Source organism: Carettochelys insculpta, chromosome 22 (genome assembly GCF_033958435.1).
Source record: "Carettochelys insculpta isolate YL-2023 chromosome 22, ASM3395843v1, whole genome shotgun sequence".
NCBI lineage: Eukaryota > Metazoa > Chordata > Testudines > Carettochelyidae > Carettochelys > Carettochelys insculpta.
The window spans coordinates 8,430,883-8,447,573 of NC_134158.1; the positions used below are offsets into that span (position 1 = coordinate 8,430,883).

Consider the following 16,691-nt stretch of genomic DNA (forward strand, 5'->3'; position numbering starts at 1 on the left):
CTACACACAGTCAACTATTCCCGGCAGGACATTTACCCATCGGTCTCTGTAAAAGGTGGATGCAAAACAAGAGGGTGAACTGGTTGACTCCAGCTGCTGTCGGAAATGGACGAATTCTGTGAGTGAAACATCTCTTTGGGCTTTTCCTGCGGGATGGGAGACGCTGCTCCTTTGGTCACCTCTCACTGCAGCGATTGGGTTTTCATGTTTTCCTTCTTTCTCTCTCTTATCATCCTTCTCTTCTCACCTTTTTCTGCCTCATTTTTATCTGACCTCCTGCCAGAACAGATAGATAGATAGATAGATAGATTTGTGTACACGAGGATAGATAGATAGATTTGTGTACGTGCGGATAGATAGGTAGATAGATATAGATAAATAGATAGATTTGTGTACATGAGGATAGATAGACAGATTTGTGTACGTGCGGATAGATAGGTAGATAGATAGATAGATTTGTGTGTAAGAGGATAGATAGATTTGTGTACATGAGGATATATAGATAGATAGATAGATAGATAGATTTGTGTATATGAGGATAGATAGATAGATAGATGTCTTTCTGTACCAATTGATTTTTATGTTTTGCCTCTTTCTTGGTGTTCAGATTCAGCCAAAATGTTAAGAGAGCAAACCATATCTTCACCCAGTGAAAGGACGACAGGGTTGTAAGTCACTGCTACAAGTATTTATTTTTAAAACTTAGAAAAGCCTTTGAGGTTTTACTTGCATGTACTCAAAAATTCTAGCACTGATGCAGCTCATTTTCTTGTTGGGGTTCATAGGAACTGGTCCCTTGAGTTACTGCAGACTGTTTTACTCAAGTGGTACGTTAGATGCCCTATGTCTGCTAGGAAGGTGGATGGAAGAGAAGCAATGAAATTAATTTATTATTATTACTATTATGGTTATTATTATTATTCCTCCAATGACCGTTTTCACCTCCAATGGTTACAATTAAATGGTAGGGTGTGTTTTACAGTTGTAAGACCTGAATAAACCTGCACTGAAGGGTCTACGAAACAGGAGCTCTGAAGGAAGATTGAAAAAATCCGGGTTGTTTAGTCTAGAGAAGAGAGAACTGGGATGGGCCGTGATAACAGTTGTGAAAACCATGACAGGTTCTTACAAGGAGAAAGGAGAACAACTGGTGTTAAACTCTGAGGATAGGACATGTAGCAATGAGCTTAAATTGCAGCAAGGGTTAACTTGCTAACCGTCATGGTGGTTAAACTGGAACAAATTGCCTAGGGAGCTTATGCAATCTCCGTCAGTGTACAGTTTTAAGAGCAGGTTGCACAAACACCTCTCTGGGATGGGCTAACAATACATAGTCCTGCTGTGAAAGCACAGGGCTGGACAAGAAAACCTCTCCATGACCCTTCCAGCCTCACAATTCTTTGGTTCTGTGATTGCTGTCAGGTCCTTTTGCTGTTGGAAAGACTCCATGAATAGGACCTGCTCTGTCCTTGCTTTGAAGACAGCTGGTTCAAAGCATATTTCTTGACAGCTAACTTAATTTTAACGCGGGTGTTGTTTGAAAAAAAAATGAGGAAACTTGACCTTGCTGGAAAATTTTTTTAATTTTCCTTGTTAAATACATTTTTGAGGAAAGGTGGAGGTCTTTAGTAAGGGGAGCTGGTTTATGACAGCTGAAACAAACCAAGAAATATGAATGTCCAGCAACCGTTTTCAATTCATGCACCTCTTACTGGAACATCCTTGGGCTTCCCTGATGGAGGACAGCCGGGGAAGTTAGACCCAGGAGGGAGTTCCCTCCCTCTGTGGCTGACAGAGGTTTGAGGGACTAAGAAGACAACAGGCTGTCCCTAAGATGAGCCTCAAGCCTGAGGGGCTGTGAGAGGCATTGAGGGTCACCGGCTTGCCTGCAAAGCCCTGGGAAGGAGAAGAGAACTGGACCTGGTATAGATAGTGGGGTGGAACAGAGCACAGGAGATGGCAGACAGAAGTGCATGGTTACCAGGGCCTGTGGAAAAATTGAGTTCATTTTCAAATAATATGCTTTGAATCAGATCTCTACAAAGAACAGCCACATTGGATTAGACCACAGGTCGATCTAGCCCTGGATTCTATCTTCTGACAGTGGCCATTGCCATGTGTCCCAGAGGGATGAACAGAACAGCCAATTATCAAGTGATCGACCCATCATCACCCACTCCCAGATTCAGGCAAACAGAGGCAAGGAGCACCACCTCGTCCACTCTGGCTAATTCCCACTGATGGACCTATCCTCCATGAATTTATCTAGATCTTTTTTAATCTGGTTAAAGTCCTGGTCTTTACAACATCCTCTGGTGAGGAATTCTGCAGGTTGACTCCATGCTGTGTGAAGAAAAGCTTCCTTTTGTTTGTTTTCAACCTGCTACCTACGCATGTCATTTGAGGCATGTCGAGACAGCAACGTTATTTGGGAAATAATCGCTGCTATTCGAAAATAACTTTGTGAATGTCTACAGAACACAAGTGCCATTTTGAAATAATTTCAAAATAGCGGCTAGCTTACGTCAAATTTGTAAACCTCATTCTATGAAGAATAGCACCTATTCAGACTATTTCAGAATAGGGGCTGTGTAGACAGGGAAAAAGGGCTATTTCAAAATAAAATATTCTGGAATAGTTTATTCTGAAATAATTCTGTTGTGCGGACATAGTATTTCAGATTTGTCTTCTCTGAATAGGCTCTATTGTATGTAGACGCACTAGTTTGGAATAAGTTTTGCTTATTCAGGGCTTCCCTGTTGTGTAGATGCATTATTCTGGAATATTTTATTTTGGGATAACAACTACAGAATTCGCTATTCCAGAATAACTTTGTTGTGTAGCCACACCCGTACACTACGTCTACACTACAGCGATCCTTCCAAAGAAGTTCTTGCAGAAGATCTCTTCGGAGCAGACTTCTTTCCAAAGGGTGCTTCCACACACGCAATTTTAGATTGAAAGATCGATTTGCTCTTTCAATAGAGAAAGGCCGCTCAGCCCTGGCTCTTTTGAAAGAACAGGCCAGAGATCAAAAAAATCCAGTGCCATGCAGACTGCTCTTTTGAACGAAGGGCCCCTGGGGCGTGGACATGTTTTTTGTTCCCCGAAAGAATCTTTGGAAAAAGGTGCTCTTTCTCATCTGGGAGAGGAAGACGGCTACCGGAAAAAGTGTCGTGTTCTTCCGATTTCAGATCGAAAGAGCACATTATGTGTGTAGAAGCTCCCCAGATTCTTCCAAAAAAGGCCCAGCTTTTTGAAAAGAACTTGCGAGGATAGACACAGTCTCGGTGAACCCTGCTTCTTGTTAACCCCAACAAGTAAATAACTTTTCCTTATTCACTTTCTCCACACCAGTCATAAGTTTATAGACCTCGGTCATCTTCTGCTTTAGTCTCCTCTTTTCTAAGCTGAGAAGTCCCCATCTTTTTAATCTCTCTTCCTGGAGAGCAAGCTCAGGGATTTGAGCATTGGCTTACTAAACCGACGGTTATGAGCCCAATCCTTGAGGGGGCCATTTAGGGATCTGGGGCAAAATATTTGATGCAAAGGATATTCCTCGGGCATCTGTCCATCAATGTCTGTAGCTTGCGATGGGAAGACTTTTTAGTACACTAGGTCTTGCGTCCACACAAGAGCACATGCTTCACATTTGGCTTCAGAGTACTTGCAAAATACAGGCGTGGTGCCGATTGTCCAGGCCACGCTTCCGATAGCAGCATCTCACATCTGAAGATATGGATCACTGCAGAATAAAGAATAGTTATCGTCAACAGCAACGATGCCTTTAACTCAGTCATTCCCAGTTTTGCCTCTTGCTAGCTGGTCCCACTAAAAATATATTACATGAGTGTTAAGGGTTGTGACGAGCCTCCACAATATTTGCCATCTAGAGATAGTTGTTTGTGAGTGGATGGACCCCTCTGTCCATACCCTACACACAATTGTAATAATCTTTGTACCAAGCATCTTCTGTAAGGTATCATTTCATCACCGTCAACAACAGCCATGGGCTAAGCACCCACTGGTGTCTGACGCCTCCCTCACTATTTCCTTCCATAAGGTATCATTTGATAACTCATAACTTGCCTATTCGTATTATTTCAATAGCAGCTGTGTAGCAGCATTTTGGGTTACGATATAAGATACCACTCTATGGTGTTATTTACACATGCACCACACCGAGATGGCCTCACAACTCTGTCTCAACACAGGGATGTGTACTCTGCCTAATTTGACCTGAAGCATTAAGTAGAATCACCAAGCAGGAAAGAGAGTCAAAGGAAGCTCAAAAGGTTGAGAAAAGTAGCAGGGAACATCCTTCCATGTGGATTTTTCATCGCCTGGTGAGACTGGGCACCACTAGAAAGTCAATGTAAGGGTTTGGTTAAGTCAAAGGGTGCGCTATAGTCCAGATTAATATAACCTTTCATCAGCTTTTGCTGGGGAGTGAGTCACCTTTGCTGTGAAATGTGGGATCCTTTGTTACCTTCCATTTAGACAGTCCCAAACAGGCACTAGTGGTGCTCACATGGAAGGAGCTGTGCTAGACCCCCTAGGAGCTTCCAGATTGAGTTCCAAGGGTTGATTTGAATTTTAAAGCTGCAAGTGGTGAGGGTATTGGTTACCTCACACATCACATATTTCTTTGCATGATCCTTCCATGGAGCGGCACACCATGGGACACAGAGCTCCTTTATGGTCATTTTTGGGGAGTGGGGAAATCCTGGCTTTCCATTTTGGGAAAGAAAAACTTATCTTGAATTGTGAAAAGCAAATGTAGAACTGTGGGTGTTTTTAAAAATGACGTAAAGCAGAGCCTCTGGTTAGTTTCCTCAGTCCAACACATGGGCTCCATGGACCCCAGAGAGTTTTGTCAACAAATCTCGCAGACCAGCTACACACAAAATGAATTTTTTTTGACAGAAAATGTCAACAAAAAAGCAGTGTAGACACTTAGGGGGGCCTTTTTGTAGACATAAAGCAGAGAATCTAGTTAGGTTCCCCAATTCAACTCGTGATGTTAAAGACCTCGGTTAGTCACATCATCCATGGGAGATAAATTTCTCCTGCACCTTCCCTGAGATGAAGGCAAGTCCCAACCCCTCAATATCATCACACCCCAGGGGTATGCACAGATCTCTGTGGGAGGCTGGACCCTCAAAAGTAGATTGGGTTGTGGCCCATATGTGGAACCAGCCACTGTCAGAAGACAGAGTACGGAGCTTGAAGGACCATTGATCTGACCCAGTGGTCATACTTAAGTTCATTATAAGGGTGCATGAGCTGTGAGAGGATCTGAGACCTGACTTCCCTTCCAAGGCTCTCTACACTGATTGTATTTGATTGTAACAGCATTCCCCAGTATGTTAATATCGCGGCCCTGCATCTGAGGTGGGAGAAGAGCTGAAGAGCAGCGTGACAGAGATATCACTGAGCTGCATGGTCTCCAAAAGGAGTTGTGTTCACTATGGGTGTTGTCTGTTTTCTTTCCATCTCTTGCTCCAGTTCTGCTTCAGCTCTTCCTCCTTCTGGCCGTCCCGAGCTTGGAGAGTCTCAGTCACAATCAACAAAACTGGGAAAAATGCTTTGTTGACCAGGACTACGAAGAACTGGTGGCGATTGCCAAAAACGGCCTGGGAAAGAGGAATTGTTCAAAGAAAGTGGTGATTGTCGGAGCAGGAATCAGTGGCCTCACAGCTGCCAAACTCCTAAAAGATGCTGGTTGCAAGGTAACTATAATGACAGGGAGAAGCCAGAGACAGCCCGGGGAGTCAGTGATCCTCTGAAAGAGTTTTGTCCTTCCTTTTCTATAGAGGGAATGATGCTGGAGAATGAAACAAAGTGAACTTGGGAGGGTGACGAAAGGAAGAAAGAAAATCTATTCTTTTGATTTCCAGACAAAACATTCATTGTTTTATAGTTAGGGTTATTAGCATAATAATAGCAAAGCTGTGTGAATAATAATACTGCCACTCTTTAGAAAAAAATCACTACCTACTGTGGAAGTGGTGATTAATTAAGGCAATGTTCCAAAAGATTCAATTACCCCAATAATTTGCTTATTTCTGACAAATTCTCTATTGGTGAAAACTGATATTAGCTATCCCATAATGCTAAATTTCAGCCTTGCCTTTTTTTTTTTTTTTTTGCCTTTTTTGTTTGTTATTCCATCAAAGGCAGCTAATATCTTGGCCCTGCCATGGGCCCTGGGAAACCCTTAAATCTATTAGCCTATGGCTGTGGCTACAGTAACGTGGCACTTTGGGATATACTAATGAGGTGCTGCCATGAATATGCAGAGCCTCATTAGCATAACAGCAGCTGCTTGCGCTTTGAAACTGCTAGTCTCGAAACACACGCTGCTCGTGTAGCTGGGGGCCTTTCGAAAGCCCCTTATTCCCATTTGGTAATGAAACTTCAAGTGATTATTTGGGATAGTTGATTTAAAGCCTCCCTTGCTGACAATCCAGTATTAATAATGAGTGGGGAAGATTACATATGGGAAAACATCCCTCCTGGAACTCCTTCCTTGAGTATCCAATGCAGGAATACAGCTGGATTCTGGCAGAGTGCTTGAGAACCTGCTTAACTTTAAGCCTATGCTTAAGTCCTCTGGTAATCCACACACCTATGTGTAGTTAACTGTCCCATGTAGTGGTACCTAGACCGCTTCACTCTGACATCCAAATTCCAGTTGAGCCTCTGCATGCCTGCTTTTCCGTCTTCACCGGGGTGGTTACATCTGATCAAATATTCATGGTCTTGCTTTGACGGGCATGTACGGAAGACAGGACTGAGGCGGGGGGTGTAAATCAATCTTTACCAAGCAGGCGAGAAATGTCCAGTCTTTAGGTCATAGAATCAAAGACTCATAAGGCTGGAAGGGACCTCAGGAGGTCATCTAGTCCAGCCCCCTGCTTCAAGCAGGATCAACCCCCTTTAAGTCATCCCAGCCAGGACCTTGTCCAGCCGGGACTTAAAAACCTCAAGGGATGGAGAATCCACCACCTCTCTAGGTAACACATTCCAGTGCTTCACCACCCTCCTGGGGAAAGAGTTTTTCCTAATATCCAACCTACACCTCCCCCTGTTCAACTTCAGACCATTGCTCCTTGTTCTGCCATCTGACACCACTGAGAACAGTTTCTCACCCTCCTCTTTAGAGCTCCCCTTCTGGAAGTTGAAGGCTGCTATTAAATCACCCCTCAGTCTTCTCTTCTGCAAACTAAACAAGCCCAAATCCCTCAGTCTCTCCTCATGGGTCTTGTGCTCCAGCCCCTTAATCATGTATGTTGCCCTCTGCTGAACCTGCTCCAGCACATCCACATCCTTTTTATACTGGGGGGCCCAAAACTGGACACAATATTCCAGAGACGGGAACAACCACTTCTCTAGATCTGCTTGAAATGCTTCTCCTAATGCACCCTACTATGCCGTTAGCCTTCTTGGCTACAAGGGCACACTGTTTACTCATATCCAGCCTGTCACCCACCATAACCCCTAGGTCCCTTTCCATTTTACTGTTGCTGAGCCAGTCGGTCCCCAGCCTGTAACATTGTTATGAGTAAGGAATGGAATCTCATGACCTACATTTGGGGTGACCATAATTTCACAAGAAATAATGGGATCTACCCACAGCTGCTTTCATGAGACCCCTTCCCGATGCTGTGGGTGATCACTAGAGCCCTGGTGGGTCCCTGCATGCTGGACAGCTGCTTCCCACCCCTAGCCCGGCCCAACCTTCCCCTTGTACAGGGTTGCCATTTCTGCTTGCCTCCTTCACATGGTACCCCGCCTCCGGCAGGAGTAAATGGGAAAGAGAAAGTCAGGAAGACCAGGGCAGTACTTAAAACTGGGACTCTCCTAGCCACAACCTGAAGCACGGTCACTTTGCCGGTGTTTTACTCCTAGGTCAAGATTCTGGAAGCCAGTGACCGTGTGGGAGGACGCATCTTGACCCACAGAGAACAAGACTGGTATGCAGAGCTGGGAGCCATGCGTGTGCCAAGAGACCACAGGTAATACACCATTCACCTGCCTTACCCGCCAACCTTGTTCAGAACAGCAGAACCCCGATTTTAAAGACTTTTATGATAACTGTTAATGGGGGGAAACCTTTGAAGACTCATATTGGAGCAGGTTAAAATCTTCCCTTCCGTCCTTGGGTGGGTCAATCGGTTTGCATGAAAGAGTCTGACTGCACCAGGGAATGAAACCTCTATGGAGTTGTAGCTCTTCCAGCACAGGTGGGATGGGACAGGGCAGGCAGAATCAGAGAGTGGATTGAGTTCTGGCAATCTACGCTGGAAAACAAAATGCCAAGCGGCATGTTTCCAAAAGGAAATTGGTCTGAAGACCAGGACTTCAACAGGGTTCAAAAAAGAGCTCGATAACGTCATGGAGGACATATCCATCAAGAGCTGGGCAGGGATGGAGGTCCTAGCCACTGTATTCCAGAAACTGGGAACGGGCAACAGGGAATGGATCATATGATGGTTTCCTGTTGTGTTCATTCCCCCGGGGCACTTGACATTGGCAACTGTTGGAAGAAGGGATCCTCGGCTAAATGGACATTTGGTCTGACCCAGTGTAGCCATTCTTATGTTCATTTATTTAGTGTTTTTTTATGTTTCATAACCCTTTTAACTGTTTTTTTTTTAATTTCGAATATACAGGTTGAAACTTTCAAATCTGGAATTATCTCGTCCGGCCCACGCCATAATCCAGCATGATTATAGTTAGTCGGATGACCACTTATTCTTGGTCTGGCCAAGTTTCCCGTGATCCCACAAAGTTTGTTTCCAGCCACCAGTCCTGGCTGTCAGTGCTTTGTGCTGTTTTTAGCCGTAATTTACCACTAAATGTCTTCTCAGAGCCCAGTAACCATGGCAGCGTTGGTAATGCTGATAGACAATATTGACCTCCCGTCGTACAGTAAATTCTCTCATCCAGCACCAGTCAGATCCCGAGGGTGCTGGAATAGAGAGGTCCAACCTCTAATTAAAATGTCATTTAGAGAGGTTATCCACATTTTTCTTTGACTGCAAAAAGGCCGATTTGGTAAAATATGGATTTGGGGTCATGTGACACATGAAGAGTCTCATGCTTGGAAATAGGACTGGGCCATTCATGCTTAGGATGATATATGAGTATAAAACATCCTTTCTGATTTTGGAATTGTTCTCTTTTCACTCTTCCTCTTTTCCTTAGGATTGTGCGTGAATTTATTACCAAATTCAACCTTCAGATGAACCCATTCTACAATACCGATGACAACGGCTGGTATTTGGTGAACAACGTCAGGGCAAGATCTAGAGAGGTTGACCAAAATCCTAATATCTTAAATTACCCTGTGCTACCCACGGAGAAGGGCAAATCTGCCACTGAACTTTATAATCAGACACTGGAAAAGGTACGTACACTGTGGAAAGGACTCGTGCATTGTTCTGATGTCACTAAAAAGCTAACCCAGGTTCTTACTCGGATGTTGGTTTTAAACCCAAATTCCTCTCACCTGCCATCCACGCACTCGACTGGCTAACTGAAGATTTAATACCTTTGAACCCAGGGCCAGGATAGCTGGTACAGCTGAAGGTGCGTAAGAGCCGAGGTTTTGTGTTCATTTGAGCTCATAGCCAACTGTGTCGTAAAGATTCAGATTACAGGGAACATAACCGGTCTGCAGAGGGACAGCTGGAACTGGGACACAAATGACTGTTTTCTTGGTGGCTCCCCAGGTGACCACAGACTGCAGAGCTCTGAAAGCGAAGTATGACTCCTTCTCCATCAAGGTAATGGAAGTCGGCATTGCTGTGCCTTGTGCCTGATTTCCCCAAGCTTTCCTCACACCAGCTAGTGGAACACCTTGGGGGATAGGTTGTTCATGTGCACACATAACCCACACACCTATGTGTAGTTCACTGTCCCATAGAGCAGTACCTAGACCCCTTCACAGCGAAAGAACAAGTGTCCTCTACAGCCTAAGCTGAGAGCCAGCTGGCCTTTAGCTCAAGGCTGTGGAAGCACCTGCAGGACTCTCCAGAGATCCCAGGCTCAAGTCTACCTTAGTGCAGTTACTAACAGTCTGTGCTAGGAGACAGGACATCTGAATCCTCCTTTGGTGGTGTGGAGGTAGCGTGCTTGGCGCATGGGTCGTGGTGGGGTCTCGCATGCTTCTCCCAGTGGTCCTCAGGTTCTGCTCTGGGGAAGGGGCAGAGTGACATACAAAAGTCATTTCTGCCTCTCCAAAACACTGGGCTGGAGCCAGCAAGGGGTCTCTGTGCTCCTGTGTTTGTGTAGTGAAGAGAGGACTTTCTTCTTCCGGGTAACCATCATGGCATCCCTCCCTCCCTCCCTATTCCTCCAAAGAGCAGCCACAGATCTTCACACGTGGTTGCTTCAGTGACATTTCCTCTAGTCATGTCTAGTCTGCACGTGCCCACTCGTTATTTTCACTCCATGGTGACAGGAAACATGGAGGAGATATACAGTAAACCCTCGAAATGGGCGAGTTTGAGTGCAGCTCAAAATCTCGCTCCCCCAGCCCCAGCTCAAACTTCCCGGCCCTGTGCAGCCCCAGTTCAACCCCCTCCCCAGCCCAGTCACCACCTGCCCACAGCTCCGGCTCATCCCTTGCCCCCATGCCTGGCTCAGGCTGCAGATCTAACTCACCACCCCTGTGTGTGACTCTGGCTCAGCCCCACCCCTTGGCTCCCCAGCAGCCCTAACCCACCCCAGGCTTAACCCCCCAGCCCCTCCGATGGCCCCACCCCATCACCAGGCTTAACCCTCCCCACCCCCAGAACTCACCTTTCCAAAGGAGCTGGGGTGTTCCTGCTGTTTCCCCGGCTGCAGCACGTGCCTTCTGCTGGGGAAAAAAGCTGCCCCCCCCACCGACTTACACGAAATTCAAGTTTTGTTTAAATCAAGGTATTACAGTACATATCTCATAGAGCTGGAAGGGACCTCCAGAGATCATTGAGTCCATTCTTCTGCACTCACAGGAGAACCTGTCAGGATCTTGGAGAAGTTTTAATCTAACCTGCCCCAGACTCTTGAAATGCCCCCTCAGGGACTGAACTCTCAACCCTGGTCAGTTTCCCGGGTCCCGCAAGCTGGAAGGGAGCTGGGAACCAGGTAGCAGCCCCTTGCAGGCCTGCGTGTCGTTTCTGAAGTTGCAGAATGACAGAGCTACCCCCCTGAGAATTTGTAGGAGAGTTAGTTTGTCAGGTCTGAGATGGAGAGATGTTTGTAAAGACCAGAGGTCCCCTTGCCCAGGGATCTCTGTGTCAATGGCTGGGACATCTGGCTACCCCCTGCGTGTCCTGAATAATTTCCACGTTCATCCACAAGCAAATAGCTCTTCGGCTGTCATTGCTCTGTGTGGGTATTACCTGCACCCCCTTTCTGTTCTTCCTCTCTTCCTCCCCGCAGGAATATTTGATTAAAGAAGGCAATTTAAGCAGAGCCGCCATTGACATGATTGGTGACGTGTTGAATTTGGATGGCAGTTTTCACGTATCTTTTCTTTACTCCGTCATGGACCACGTGGCATTCCAAGAAAGGTAAGAGAAAGAAAGAGTCTTTCGTCACTCACTTTCTGTGGAGAAGAATGTACGTCTTTGGCAGGAGCTCTGTGTCCATTCATCTTCCGGTACATTAGTCAGCTCATGAATCTCACTGTAGCTCATAGAGTCATAGAACACTAGGACTGGAAGGGACCTCAAGAGGCCATTGAGTCCAGTCCCCTGCCCCAATGGCAGGACCAAGTACTGTCTAAACGATCCCTGATAGACATCTATCTAACCTGGTCTTAAATATCTCCAGAGATGGAGATTCCACAACCTCCCTTGGCAATTTATTCCACTGTTTGACTGCCCTGACAGTTAGGAACTTTTTCCTAATGTCCAACCTAAACCTCCCTTGCTGCAGTTTAAGTCCATTGCCTCTTGTTCTAACCCCAGAGGCCAAGAAGAACAAGTTTTCTCCCTCCTCCTTATGACATCCTTTTAGATACCTGAAATCCGCTATCATGTTCCCCCTCAATCTTCTCTTTTCCAAACTGAACAAGCCCAGTTCTTTCAGCTTTTCTTCATAGGTCACATTCTCTAGACCTTTAATCATTCTTGTCGCTCTTTTCTGAACCCTCTCTAATTTTTCCACCTCTTTCTTGAACTGCGGTGCCCAGAACTGGACACAATACTCCAGCTGGGGCCTAACCAGTGCAGGGTAGAGCAGAAGAATGACTTCTCGTGTCTTGTGCACAACACAGCTGTTAATGCATCCCAGAATCATGTTTGCTTTTTTTGCAACAGCATCACACTGTTGACTCATATTTAGCTTGTGGTCCACTATAACCCCTAGGTCCCTTTCTGCTGTAGTCGTCCCTAGACAGTCTCTCCCCATTCTGTATGTGTGAAACTGATTGTTCCTTCCCAAGCGGAGCACTTTGCATTTGTCCTTATTAAACTTCATCCTGTTTACCTCAGACCATTTCTCCAATTTATCCAGATCCTTTTGAATTATGCCCCTATCCTCCAAAGCTGTTGCAACCCCTCCCAGCTTGGCACCATCTGCAACTTAATAAGCATATTTTCTCATGCATCAGTGTGGCCGGTTGTCTTCTTTGAAAATGGGCACTGGGATGCCGGGGCTGAAAGGTCAGAGAAGGCGATTGTTCATTACTAGATTAGTCTAGTCCTACAGGGCAGGGGACCCTTTCAGAAGGGATGAGGTCTACGTTACTGAAAGGGTCTATCCGTGGGTTCTGTGGGGAGAAGGCCTATGAAACTCAGTAATTAACTTCAGCCCAAGAGAACCTCTGTGGTGATATCAGAGCACCACATGGGTGTATCAAAGCAACCCTTGGCTCAAATTACCCCAAAGGGGAGTTACTAACCCTGCCCAGTACCTTATGAGGGGCGCCTAATTCCAACACGATCTTAGGAAACCAGATCGTTTAGAAGAGTGAAACTCTATGTTGATCTTAACTTTAACCAGAGCCATCCTGCCCATAAGAAAGTTCCTTGAGGCCACCCCAGTGCGACAATATAGGGATCTTTGCGGTGGCTGCCTCAGCTGTCCCAAGGACAGGACCTGTAGGACCTAGAGTGGTTGGGGGGTTAACTGGCGGGGCCCGGAATGGAGTGGCAGTTGCGGGTTGCCCCTCCCGCCACTCACCGTGGCGACAGAGCTGGAGGGACGCAGCACTTCTCCACTCTGCCGCCCATTTCCCAGCCTGATGGGCTCCATTCACCGTAGCAACGGGAAGAGGAATGCCCCAGCCTGGGCCTTGGGCCTGAGGCAGGGGCATTGCTCCAGGCCCCAGACCCCCTAGGGATGACCCTGCCTGTAACTGCCACATACCTGGCAGTTAACAATTTACGACTATTAGAAAAAGAAGCAGTAATTGCAAGAGTCACCATGAGAGGTGTGGGGGTAATTTATGTTTGGAGCAAAGCAGGTCCTTACTGAGCCGCTTGTTATTTTTCATGGTAGTTCCTCAGAGCACTGTTGGCAGAGGCTGTAATTTTTCTACTGTCCCTTTCCCCTGCTCCACTGCTGCCTTCCTTTCAGTGTCGATGAGATCTCCGGGGGTTTTGATCAGCTTCCAGAAGCTTTCTACAAGACCCTCCAGGGGGACATTCTACTTGAGGCCCCAGCAGTGGGGATAGTACAAGACAAAGACCAAGTGAGAGTGTTTTACCAACGGTCACAGAAGTCAGCCCTCCCCTTACTGATGGCTGACTACGCCCTGGTCACAACCACGGCCAAAGCCGCCCGGCTTATTAAGTATTTTCCACCTCTTTCCACCCTCAAGACCCGTGCCCTGCGCTCCCTCCACTACTCCAAGGACGTGAAGATTTTTTTAGTCTGCAGAGATAGGTTTTGGGAGAAGGATGGAATCCGTGGTGGGCGGTCAATCACTGATGGCCCATCCCGATTTATCTACTACCCCAGCCACAATTTCTCCAGTGGCATAGGGGTGGTCCTGGCTTCCTACACCTGGGATGATGATGCTGAATTCTTGACTTCTCTCACTGAGGAACAGTGCATTGATGTGGTGATGGAAGACCTGGCCAAAATCCACCAGCTTCCCAAGAATTACCTCCAGAAGGTCTGCAATAAACATGTGATCAAAAAATGGGGCCTGGACAAATATGCAATGGGAGCCTATGTTTCGTTAACCCCATATCAGTTTGTTGACTACGCCAAAGCTTTGCATCAGAATGAAGGGAGGGTCTTTTTTGCAGGTGAATACACCGCCCAGCCTCACGCCTGGATCGACACGGCTATGAAAGCTGCTGTGAGAGCTGCAAAGAGCATTTACCATGGTGTCGACGCATCACCCAAGTGGCGACAGAAATTGCTGAAGAAAAAAAATAAACTTTAAAGAAGTTATGGGAGTTTAGTGAAGCGGAGACCAACCAGGGAATTAAAAGTTGTTCTGCGAATCATGGAGCGTCGTGATTTTTGTCCTCATTATGTTGGCGCTAGTGCCTCGATGTCCCACTGCATGAATCGCTGCAAAAACACAGTATGATGGATGCCCCTCCCACCAGGCTTTATGCAAAATGGGTTATGAATATAAATATGAATAACTCAGTGATGCTTTGAACAAAATGCCTCTTGTCACGTATCATTTTCAGTGGTATGATCAGCTGGGTCTGTAAATCCTATTTTCGCGCATGTATCATTTTTGTATTTGAAGTTATGAGTATTGTCCACATATGGGTGTCCCAAGTGTTTCTTTCTGTGAAGACCTCTGCAGGAGGTATGTCTACCCTATTGTGAAAGAATGGGTTGTCAGGGAAATAGTTATAATTACCTGACCAAAGGTTTTAATGGGTGCCAATCCACACCTGAAGAGCTTTGCTCTATACGTTATAATTAGCAAATAGGCAAAGGCTGACCACCTAAGAAGGACATGGACAGATAACTTGTTCAGGTGACAATCTCCATCTTGGAATATACTTTAACATAATGAGAACAACGGAATTCCTTCCAGAGGGGAAAGGTATAAAGAGGGCCATGAGGGCACCTACATCTTTGTAGTCAGCCTGTCTTGGAAGTTGCCTGACATGTGCTAAGACCTTTGAATCGTACTGGAGACCCAGGGCAGGATAAGATCATTTCTGACTGAAGTGTTCACTTGCTATAAGAACAGCAGTTTAGGGTAATAACACTCTTGCAACTAGAATCTTAATGAAATAGAACCAGCTTTGTGTTTTCTTTTATTCTAATTCTGTAATTCACTTTGATCTGCCTGCTTTTCTTATAGCCACTTAAATCTGATTGTTTTGCTTAATAAAACTCTTTCATTTCTAATCAAGCCTAACGTAAGTTCTTATCATCTGGGGGGCGCTACCAGTGTGCATATTTTCCTTTCAGTGATAAAGGGGGCTTAGCTAATGAGCCCTTCCTGTGCAAATCTTCTGCACAGAGAGAGACAAATTTATTTGGGGTTTTGATCCCTCCTGCGGGTTGATTTCCCAGGTGCTGTGCCCTAGAACTACACCTGTTCAGAGCTGTGCTTCATCAGGGTCTATATTGTTCTTCAGGGGGGAGATAACCCCAACTCTGTGCCTTGACTGGGGGAAGACCAGCGGATTTGGGCCAGCAGGACGGGATGGCGGGGAGCCCCACAGAGCAGAGAGGTGGGTGCCAGTGGCACGAGAAACACACCAGGGGACGTCCCAAAGAACAAAAAAGACCATGCCTGCCTGTGATGACTATTTGTGAACATAAGAATGGCCACAATGATCTTTCACTCTCACAGCCCTTGGGAGGCCGGCCTGTCTTTGCCCACAGACAGCCGGTCAACCTTAAACAAATCCTCACCAGCCACTACAAATCACAAACCAGTCTCTAGGCCTGGAACCAGCCCCTGCAACAGTCCTCGCTGCCAACTCTGCTCACATATCTACACCAGTGACATCATCACAGGACCTAACATCAACCACACCATCAGGGGCTCCTTTACCTGCACATCTACTGGTATAATATATACCATCATGTGCCAGCAATGCCCCACGGCAATTTACACTGGCCAAACTGGACAGTCGCTCTGTAAAAGAATAGAGGAGACATCAGGAACGGTCACGTACAGAAGCCTGTGGGGGAACACTTCAATCTCCCTGGACACAGTGGCAGATTTAAGGTTGGCAGTCCTAAAACAAAGACATTTCAAATATCAAATGGAGAGAGAAATCTCTGAGCTGCAATTTGTTTGCAAATTTCACTCATTAAGCAAGGATTAAACAGAGACTGGGAGTGGCTCGCAGTTTACAAAAGGAGCATCTCTGACCTAGGTGTTAACATCTCCACATTAGACTAACAATGGGCCATATCTCCACTAGCTTATCTGACCTGTTTTTTAACTCTTTTCATACATGCTACTGATAAAGGGCCTTTTCCACTCTCTACGTCTACACGTGCAGCCAACATCAAAATAGCTTATTTCGATGTTGCGACATCGAAATAGTCTATTTCGATGAATAACGTCTACACGTCCTCCAGGGCCAGCAACGTCGATGTTCAACTTCGACGTTGCTCAGCCCAACATCGAAATAGGCGCAGCGAGGGAACGTCTACACGTCAAAATAGCACACATCGAAATAGGGATGCCAGGCACAGCTGCAGACAGGGTCACAGGGCGGACTCAACAGCCAGCCTCTCCCTTAAAGGGC

General features: G+C 46.2%; 1 protein-coding gene across 1 annotated transcript; it reads left to right on the top strand.

Moving 5' to 3' along the window:
- The first annotated feature begins 36 nt into the window (after window positions 1-36).
- Window positions 37-15,324, top strand: LOC142024826 (L-amino-acid oxidase-like). The gene is made up of 7 exons (XM_075017088.1): window positions 37-118; window positions 5,509-5,732; window positions 7,915-8,021; window positions 9,214-9,415; window positions 9,741-9,794; window positions 11,437-11,567; window positions 13,579-15,324. Exons 1-7 carry the CDS (start codon window positions 106-108, stop codon window positions 14,393-14,395), a joined length of 1,548 nt encoding a protein of 515 aa, XP_074873189.1. The 5' UTR covers window positions 37-105; the 3' UTR covers window positions 14,396-15,324.
- Window positions 15,325-16,691: the final 1,367 nt, after the last annotated feature.

Bases quoted from the DNA above. Each gene is read 5' to 3' on its own strand.
- LOC142024826 (XM_075017088.1), top strand. The intron at 5,733-7,914 runs GTAACTATAATG...TTTTACTCCTAG, and splicing joins TAAAAGATGCTGGTTGCAAG to GTCAAGATTCTGGAAGCCAG. The intron at 9,416-9,740 runs GTACGTACACTG...GTGGCTCCCCAG, and splicing joins ATAATCAGACACTGGAAAAG to GTGACCACAGACTGCAGAGC.